The 10,505-nt window shown below is 44.7% G+C and overlaps 1 protein-coding gene across 2 annotated transcripts; it reads left to right on the forward strand.

Annotated features, from left to right (window-relative positions):
- The first annotated feature begins 884 nt into the window (after positions 1 to 884).
- On the forward strand, positions 885 to 10,268 carry lhfpl2b (LHFPL tetraspan subfamily member 2b). 2 transcript variants are annotated; one of them, XM_076269493.1, is made up of 3 exons: positions 885 to 1,148; positions 5,231 to 6,006; positions 9,093 to 10,268. In XM_076269493.1, the coding sequence occupies exons 2-3, from the start codon at positions 5,592 to 5,594 to the stop codon at positions 9,347 to 9,349; spliced, it is 672 nt and encodes a 223-aa protein (XP_076125608.1). In that variant the 5' UTR covers positions 885 to 1,148; positions 5,231 to 5,591; the 3' UTR covers positions 9,350 to 10,268. The 2 variants fall into 2 exon arrangements, with proteins under 2 accessions (XP_076125608.1, XP_076125609.1); XM_076269494.1 differs by lacking the exon at positions 885 to 1,148 and adding an exon at positions 1,316 to 4,738.
- The last annotated feature ends 237 nt before the right edge of the window (positions 10,269 to 10,505 follow it).

Raw genomic sequence — 10,505 nt, forward strand, 5'->3', positions numbered from 1 at the left:
TGGCTGTCCTGGGCTGGGGGCACTCTTGTGTTTCTTTTGAGTCAGGGGGGCCCTCATGGCTTAACGACCACATTACATGGAAATACGCCTCATCCACCCTATTACTTACATATAACCATACAACCGTGTCTCAAGTACATGCACACACACACACACACACACACACACACAAACACACACACGAGAGAGAGAGAGAGAGAGAGAGAGAGAGAGAGAGAGAGAATCTGTGTAAACTCCAAACATATTGTTTTGGGATTTCTGTAAATGTCCTGTGCACTTCAGTGACACGTGTTGTTTTGGTGTGTCTTGTTTGCATTGTTCTTTGTTCATCTTATAGAAATAGTCATAAATTGAAATTCAGGATAATATGTATGTATAGGCATGTAGATCTACAGAGTCGGTAAACAGAATCACAGTGCTTGTACTGTGTTGATATGGTAGTGGTTAAAGGTTAAAGTGACCTCACATATCTTTCAAGAGCTTTTTTAAATGAAAAGGTAAATGTAAACTCCCACACTGCCCCACTCCGCAACCCTCTTAAATCCATCCAGTTTTATTTGTGTTTCAGATTTTGCACATTGCATTGCATTGGTCAAATCGAAAGTGTGAAAAGTCCTAACAATAGTGGCCCAAGTGGTAGTGACACTGGTAGTGAAACTGTCAACGTTCTGTGCTGTCTTATTACATCCCTGTGTAGGCCTTCCACGCTTTGCACTGGCATCTCCTACATTTGAAGAAATGCACTAATGCATACGGATGTTGCTCTACAAACTAAGTTAAATGAAAAATATAGTGATTCAGTAAGTTACACCAGGCCGGCACAGCTAGCTGCTTCTAAAAAGTGAAACTTCCGAGGTCATTTAGACACACCCCTTGCTCAGACAGGGAACGTGTTGAGGTCATCTTTTAGTCGGGATGGGGGAAGGGATGTGGAATAGAGACAGATCCTTTGTTAAACTATGATATTTTTTCCACAATTTCAACAAATATACAAAGTGAGGATAGTTAAAGTTACTCTGTGTGGAGACATATAAGTTAAAGTTTCATTGAAGAAAAACGGAACCGAAAATCGTGCAACATCTTTGGAAGTTGTAGCCTACTGAATGGTGGCGGCTTTTGCGTATGATTCTTTACCTTCACTGATTTTGGTAAGTTAACGTTGCGAGCCTTATTTCAACCCTTACTAGTCTTTTGACAACTATCTCTATTTTTCAACTTTACTAGTGTCTTCGCAAAAGAAACTTCTGCGTCAGCAAAACGTCTACTGACCTAATTTTGGTTTCTAGGAAATATCAGTATCGTTAATGCTCTCTTGCGTTGCCCACGTCGAGTGGAAATCTGGCTGAGTTTAGACCGGTTTTAACTTGGCTACTAACCCTTTTCTTTTTGGGACCGATGTGGGCCAGTCCAGTCCGGGAGGAAAACGCTAATACATTCATAACGCAGACTTCATGTTTGAAGTGTTTGATAATAGACAACAGAACAAAGGTAAATTCTGCTAAATTAGCCTACAGTCAAGCTTAACCTAACGCAGGGATGAAGTCCTTTCGAGTTGAAAGGATTCTTAGGATCAAAACCGTTACAATTGTATCCTGTGTGGGGAAAGGTGGGCGTCTAGATTTAGATTTGCAACAGTATGAAATAGTTTGAGGTTTCTTTTATTATTCAGGATTCATCCAGATGAGTGATGAAAGCAGTGGCTTTTATTGTTTAGCTGGAAACTGGCCTCAGACACTGTAGCTGCTCCTCAGCTAAGTCTCCTCCTCACAGCAGGCTAACCGGTGGGGTGTGGGCTAATTACAAGGACGTAGGCTATATGATGTTTTAAATATAACATGGATTTGCTGAGTCAAGCCCAGATATATCCTACAGTTAATTTTAATTTAGTCGATGCTGAAGTTCTTCATCCATGGCATTTACGCCCTTTATAGTAGAGAACTGAGAAGACCCACCCATATGGTCTTGCTCCATATTTCCCATCTGTTGAGTGAACCTGGATAATATTATTGAAGTAGGCCTATTATGGTGTAAGGGAAAACCATAAAGTGTTTGTGGTAGAGTGACCATTTTGATTCTAGCCGAAGTACCACTGCTGTGCACACACCCACATCTCAGGACACCAAGGCCTGTGATATTTTTATGCAACCAGAGGCCTAGTTCTTTCTATATTTGTTGATTTTCAAGGACATTGTCTCCTAACTGGATTTTTTTTTAGAACGATGAATAATTTATTGAGGCTTGAAACCATTCTTTGGTCAGGAGGCCTCTTTCAAGTCTTGCACTGTAGATGTGTCTGGGGAAAATGTGAGACACTACAGTAGGCTACAGCCCAGTGATTTATGGCCTGTCTAACAGACCTGTGTCAAAGCTTTCAAAGAATCTCTTTGACAGGTGCTGAAGAACAGTCAGGATCATTCCTTCCTTATGCAGATGAGGGAATACAGGACACCGTATTTGGGATATGAGCTGTGTAGAATCCCGGGTTGGATTGCAGTTTATATTAAAAGTTTCCATTAATCATGATTAATCCAAGCAGTAGCTTACTTTACATAAATAAAGCCTGATCTATCACAACTTGTATTCCATACTGTTTTGTAATACTGAAAGTCATGGTTTGGTCATATTAACAAATACATGAGCAATTCAACACTGACAAACCTCTGCATGAAACGGCAATGATTCAGTTTTACATATGGTTTACTTGATATTTGTGATTGTTAATGTTAACTAACTGCATGAATATTTTTTAGTTAACACTCATTAACTGAAGCATTATTACCCATTTCAGTTGGTGTTTCTTGTGGTTAATATTTTGTTATTACCAGTAATACTGTTAACAGAATAATTTATGCAAACATGTTGGGTTTGATGTGGTTAGAAGAACCAAAGGCTTTGTAGGAATGGATTTTGATAGTCAGATGGACCTCCTGTTTTGGGTAAAACATTTCATCTTCAAAGCACCATCAGCCAAAGAAATCTGCAGGCATTGACTCTTACCCAAAAATGCACTTTTTGTATAAATGGCCCATACAAATGAAGTATCCAGCTGAGGTTTAGAGGATTCATATACTTTGAATTCTTAAATCTCTGGACAACCATTTATGGCAAACCATCCCTTTATAACCTTTTCACATAGTTTTTCCACAACATAAGCCTAGTTTATGATCAGCTAATACACATTTTATAGTTGATGAGTTTTAGCTCTGTGTAGATATTTTGGGTAATGGAAGGAACTAGAAGTAAGCTAACCACTGTCAACCAGCTGTCTAGCCATTGTCTTGTCACTGACCACTACATCCTCCAATAAGGCTTAATCTGTGGTGGTTAAACGTCCTGTTTGACAAAACAATTTCCTGTGAAAACATCTTGCATTAGCACATGTCACACACATACGGTGTACATGGTAAAGTGTTAAAAGCTGTCTCATGCCTTAATGCATGAAGTCCACATGCAGTTAGCGCACACAGTTACCACTCGTAAATCATACACCATTCTTTCTAGTTGGTGTTTTGTGATGTTACTGTAACTCACATATAACTGTAATAGGGACTGTACTAAGAAACCTAATTTGTTAACGCATGAAGTCCATGAACCAGTTAACCAGAGTTCTATGGTTTTATGGGAGTTCTATGGGCCTTCACCTTCCATGGCTTTGTGTGTGTTTGCACTGCAGTCTCAACTGATATGCTTGCATGAACAAGGAAGGCATGAGCACATACTGAAAGAGGCATGCACTTTTATCCCTGGTGAATTTATTGCTGGTGATGGGTGGAGAAAAGCCTATGAGCATTTCTGCTCATGGAGTCACAGTGAATTCCATGACTTCAGGGTACAAAGTAATAAAATCAAAATGCATCCAATATAATATTATGTAATGCTGCCCCTGAAGCAAGATTCTCTTAAGTCACTCATCAAATGGATGACATTCACAGAGATATGCCAGAAACTAGAAATCTTAATTAGCTAATGCTTGGCTAACGACTTGGGTTGTTACTGCTCTTGGATAGTGTTATTTGCTTTTATCAGAAGTTTAAACTATGAAAGCGGGACCTGAGATTTGTCATACACAAACATGCACACGCACAACTGACGTAGGAATCATTCATGTTTACTCTTGACTGATAAATACACAAATGCAATTACACAGAGAGGCAGAAACATAAGCACACCTTCCCTCACTGCACAATATGGAAATATGGCCTAGCGCAGATAAAATACGGCTCTATTGTTTGTTGTTAGCCCTGAGGGGACGACACAAAGCTTAATTAAGGACACTTCAAAAGAAACTTCAAGTGAGGTGACACAGGAGAGTGCTACTTTGTCAATAATTTTGAGGAGTGCGGTAAGGAGTGTGTGGTGCGGCACGGCAGCATGCTCTCACCCTCTAACTGTGTTTTGCTCTGGCTTCCCACACCTGCAAGTGTTGACACGTCTGCAGCTGTGTGACTGATTGCATAAACTTGGCTGCGGTCGGTCCCAAAGCCCTCTGTGTGTCTGTTTGCTCACTCTAGTGCCTCACCTGTTTCACGGGTGAAATGGAAAGTCACTTCGCACTCTTATTTAATCCCAAAACACAATACGCCTCCTCAGCAGAACTACTTGAAGCGTACTTACATGGATTTATTTTTTAAGAATCTCACATGTGACACTCTATTATTGTGTCTGTAAGATATTATCGGTTACTCTGGTCTGCCTAGGCTTTTTTCCTCAAAACCCGGGGGACGCTAACAAGTACCAGGTATGACCTCAGTGGACAGCTCCATACCATATGTCTGACGTGTCTTAAAAGTGGACTGTAATTTGTTACAGTGTGTAAATATGTTTTGTCCATTCAGACAGTTTTCCTCAAGGTTGTGTGACTTTTACCTAGTAAGCTCCATATTTTGTAAAATATGCCATAGTCGAGAGTAGTTAGTCATAGTTATTACATAGTTATCGAGAGTCGTGTCTTTGATAGGTTTATGTAGGTCACTGTTGGGAAATAAACGGCTCAGACAGTGTGTGAGTTGCATCTTGGGAGTGGTAGGGAAAAAGTTGCCCATGAGGAAGTGAGTGTGCTTATTCACAACCATTGAGCAATCATTAGTGCTAGTTCTTCAGAGGGAGGTCCCTCCCATAGTTACTAAATGTATTGGTCATGCCTTGGTTTATCCACATTGCATATGCTTCTCTCTCTGTCTCTGTCTCCAGCTAAACATTTGGGTTTCCTGGTTGCCTTTTCTCTTTCCAGCTGTTTTTTTTTCCTCTGAGGAGTTCTCTGACGGAGTTTCGGGAGGGCTCTGGGACCACGCTGTGATGTGAGTCATCGGCAAGAAGCTGTCAGCGGCAAAAAATCTGCTCTCCACCTCCCCACCCCCCTCCAGCCTGACATCTGTGAAGAGAGATGTTTACATGGACCCCCTCTCATCTGGATGACACACAGTGACCCATTGCCTCAGCGGGCCCTTTGACACACACCACCAACTTTTTTTCCCTCATCAAGAACATCACTTCTCCTGTTCCACTAAGAGTGGGTTTTTATCTAGTGCTTTTCGCACCGCTGTACGCCCAAGGCCAGAGCTAGAGCCCGAGAGGGAGCCAGGACCGGAGCCATGTGTCATGTGATTGTAACGTGCCGCTCCATGCTGTGGACTCTGCTGAGCATCGTGGTGGCGTTCGCCGAGCTCATCGCCTTCATGGGCCCCGACTGGCTGGTCAGTCCGCCCAGCGGGCCCATCTCCACCAACGGGAGCTACCGTCTCTCGTCCAGGCCCCACCGTCCCACGCTGGGCCTGTACGCCCGCTGCCGGAAGGTGCCCTACCACCACCGCGACATCCAGTGCGGGCCCTACGCCGCCCACTTCGGGGAGATCGCCAGCGGCTTCTGGCAGGCCACGGTCATTTTCCTGGCAGTGGCCATCCTCATACTGTCCGTGGTGGCGCTCTTCGCTGTCTTCAGCATGTGTTTCCAGAGCATCATGAGGAAAAGCATCTTCAACGTCTGTGGCCTGCTTCAGGGTATTGCAGGTAAGAGTATCTCTCAACTCCCCAGTGCTTAGACTTTATTTGTTTCCTGTGTTTGTTTAACATTGGGAAGGAAATCATATGCCGTCTGTTATGTACTAGAAGTTATGTGTTTTGTTTTATTGTGACAATCAAAAGTTGCTAAGATGACCGCAAGCTGGTAACTTCATAATTGAGTGTATGTGTGAGAAAGAATGACTTCGATATTAACTTCAAGAATCAGTTGAGTATGTCTCACTGTGTTCTGCTCCCAGGCTGAAAAGTGAAAAATAAGCAATGGACAATCACATCACAGATTATTCAGTCATTATGAATGCATGAGTCATGGCTGCAGCTGAAGTGGACTAACTCACATGTGAAACTGGCTTTCAGCTTAATGTGTGAACCGTTCTGTCAGTTGTCCTCTTTCGTCGGAGATGGACCATGTGGAAAGCTTGATTCGCCGTGGCAGTGGTTAGAGGGGGCTGTTGTTCTGTTGTTTAGTTTGGAGCCTGAGCTTGTTAGCGAGTGGTGTCTTGTTATTTCATAGAGGAAATATTTTTTAAACAAAACATTAGTCTAACCTCCTGTGGGAATGGAGTTTGAAGGAGTCACACAGGCAGCTTTGAGCTCCAGAAAGATGACGCGGTATGATATGCAGGCATCTGTCCCAACCTGTGTTGTGAAGATTTCGCTCATCTGAAGAGGGACGTCTTGATGATTTGCCATTAGTTTGTGTAACATTTGAACATGGCAGCTACGGCACTGGTCATCTGTAGGAAACACTCCTCCTCATGGGGAAGGCTCGGTGTCAAAGACTATTGAGAATCATATGACAGCCTCTTGAAATTCCGCCTTGTGTAACCAGTTGACCGTAACCCACTTTCGGTTGACGTCTGTTCGCGCCCACACTGAACTCTGAGGAAGTCACGCTTGCGTGATGTCAGATCGCCCAAACAAAGTCTGCCCCAAATAATAAAACTGCCTTGGCTGCTACCGTCGGAACCCTCTTCTTAGGGGGATTTTGTGTATTGTGCTCACCGTTTCCTCTGGACTGCCACAGAGCTGTGGGGGTCACCCCAGTTTGGAGCTGCTTTTAACCTCAAGGCTGTCCACCTGACATCCTGTCATTATAATGGGAAAAAAAGTGGGCCAGGAAATATGTGTTTACAGCGTTGCCTTTTCCTGATCAAACCGCCAACTCGGCTCACAGCCCCAACTCGGAGGCGTCTGCCTGTGCTCTCATCTCTGGCCACCTCAACCAGACCCCGTTGGGCCTGGGCCTGGGCCTCGGGCGGGGGGGGGGGGGCACGTCACTGGCTCTGGGAAAATGCGCCGTGGCATACATTTAGGAACAATTATGGCGGGGGCGAATCTCATCGCTCCAGTTTGTAGCATACTGTTATGGCGCGGGCCTCCGTAATTTTGTGCATCCAACGCTGCCCTCGGAAAAGTGTCTATAACGGGCAGCTTCCTGGAGGTTAACCCCACTGGGCTTTTTGTTGCCTGCGGGGAAATCTCCTGCCACAGGGCCCTGTGCGTATCCTCGGCCTGGGCCCACAAGGCACTTCATTGTTGCACACTGCCAGCGTTTGTCATTGATTTATTTGCTTCAGAAATTGATTCATGTGTTGGTTGGGCAGAAACATGCAGAGTCACATCCATCCACGAGATCTCCCAGGCACAGATGTTTGAGGAAGGGGGGGGGGGGGGGTGCCAGGGTCTGTTCAGTCTCTGTCAGTCTCTGTGTTTGTTTGTTTGTTTGGCATCACCATGCCAATGCACTTTGAGTACTTCTTAAGTGGGTGAATAGTGATCTTTTTATGGGTCAATAGCAGTTTAAATACGTTGGCATGTTGCATGAAGCCAAGTTGCTTTTTCTCCAACGTTGGTGTCCCTGAAATCGGAATAAATTAATTAAGACAAAATATGAATTAGATCCTAGGGGAAAGGGATGTATGTGAGAAAAGAACAGCCCTTGTCGTTTAGTGCCTGAAAGAGGGCTTTCACGCATCGGATCATCGCTTCAGGATGCACATTCCATCACATAAATGAAATCAAAGAATTACTTCAGTCTCATTTACGTACCACGGTCACGCATTCAGCCATATACGGCACACGGCGACTCTCTCCCAGGGCCAGATTCGTTGGGAATCTTTTGGACAGGGAGGAATACCATCGCAGCGCAGAGCCGTTGAGCAACTTCAACCGACACACCAGGGGCAGGATGCGACACGCCTGTTGTGATGTCTGTGGGGGAAGCGCATGCTAGCCGGCTCAGCGCCGGGATATGCATGCACAAGCTTAGCGGCAGATAGGATCGATGAGATATGCTGTTTGTTTTGCCGTGGTTTGCTCACTCGTTGGCAATGTGTGTGTCGGCTCCGGCTCTCCTCTCTGGAATGGCAACAGTCGACCTCGATTCGGGCGTTCAAGGGCGAAGCATGGCGAACGTTAGTAGACTCGCTCCTAATGAAAAGGCTTCGGGCTGGTATTACAGTTGCTTGTTCAGTCCGTGTCTATACACAGAGAGGTATACACACACACATACACACACACACAAACACACACACACACACACACACACACACACACACACACACACACACACACACACACACACACACACACACAGGAGGCCCCTGTGTGTTGCTAGTTTTGAGCTGCCCACTGCTCGTCCAGATGGCACGTTGCAACATCTGTGAGTAATCAAGAGGATTCCAAACAAATCCTCTCACTAGCCTCAGGCCATAAATGGCCAGTGTATAGGCCATCCATGACCGTGAGAGGACGGTCTTCAGCTACAAAGCACTCACCGGCCATGACACATCCTCCCAACTCTCCCCACACTTGGGTGAAGATGCTTCTCTCTCCTTTGAAATCCTCAATCAGCTTTACATACCATTTGTTATTTTTCTGACTTTTAGTTCACCTCTAATTGTGATGTCCCCCCCTGCCACACACACAGACACACACACACACACACACACACACACACACACACACACACACACAGACACACACAAACACACACACACACACACACACACACACACACACACAAACTGTAAATAGGCTGCTTCTGACTGCCATCTCATTATTCCCTGTAGGTCTGTTCCTCATCATGGGTCTGATGTTGTACCCGGCCGGCTGGGGCTGTGTCAAGGTCAAGCAGTACTGCGGCGAGGACAGCTCACCGTACCGAGTGGGCGACTGCTCGCTGGGCTGGGCCTTCTACGCGGCCATCGGCGGCACCGTGCTCACGTTCTTCTGCGCCATGTTCTCCGCCCAGGCCGAGAAAGCCACGTCGAGCGACAAGGTCCAGGACGAGATTGAAGAGGGAAGAAGCCTTGTTTGTGTGCTCTGAAAAGAGGGAGAGAAGGAGAAAAAAACAGCCCAGCCCAGCACAGCCTCGGCATTACAAGGGCCATGATTTCAAAAGGGATCGTAAAGTTGTCATTTTACCACATTAGAACCACTGTCATCAACCCAGGACGCACAAGGCCAGCATGTCATTTTAGTGAGGTCATGACAGTCTCCTCTTAAGCAGCCGGCATGAAAGGAGGGAATTTTAACCCACCCGTTTGTCCCCGGCTGGTAAATTTGTCTAGGGTGAGGTAAATACCAGCATTCCTTTACAGACCAGCCCTATACTGTTTTACTTAGCATGTAATAGGCATTTTAGGTATGTAGTTAGACAAAACGAAACCAAGGACACCACTTTTATATTACTGAAAGTATACTAGAAAGGCCTTTGTTTGTTTTTGTGAAGAAATGTAATAGATGAGGTGAATGTACTTTGAGAAAAGATATCAAGTGGTGCTAAAAAAGCACTAGATGTGTAGATATCTCATGGCATTTTATGAAGAATGATCAAAATCCTAGTATGTGTTAGCCAGTATGTCCCGTTGATTACAATGTTTCCAAGTTCAATTCTAATAGCAATTTTGTTTGCCTGGGACTCACGTAGAAAACCTGGAATGAGTACAACACAAGACAAATGAGAATGATTCACTTCGAAGACTTTGAAAAAGAAATAGCGACATACCACGCTGCTGCTTTGCATGGCTTCAGTGTTTCGTTTACCCTTATTTGGCTGTAGATTCTGTAATGGGGAAATCTACTGCCAGAGAAACTAAATATTTTGAATTACTGTAATATGTGCCTTGTAGCTTTGCCACTCTTTACAAATATGGATCACGTGGAGACAGACGGGCAGTGAGAACCGCGGTTAGCTCAGCATCTAAGTCTGTACGTGTGTGGGAGACAATCTGCTTTCACATGGGGGGGGGGGGGGGTGTTCAACTGGGGCCATGGCAGCTTGGTCACATGTTCCCATAAATGGTGCAACGGGAAACCCTCTCTCCAACACACATTTCACGAATCAATAATGTTTACTCTCTTTTATCTCGAGTTTACCGGTGAAACTGGACCCTGCAAAGTTACCAAGCCGTTGGTAAAAAAAAAGCACATTTGGTGAACATATGGAGTTTAGGAAAGAGTTGCTAAGCGATTATGTGGAA

The sequence above is a fragment of the Alosa pseudoharengus genome, unplaced genomic scaffold, assembly GCF_046254945.1.
Source record: "Alosa pseudoharengus isolate Yale_2024_CS ecotype anadromous, Long Island Sound unplaced genomic scaffold, YU_APseudo_1.1 YU_APseudo_1.1_scf_6, whole genome shotgun sequence".
NCBI lineage: Eukaryota > Metazoa > Chordata > Actinopteri > Clupeiformes > Clupeidae > Alosa > Alosa pseudoharengus.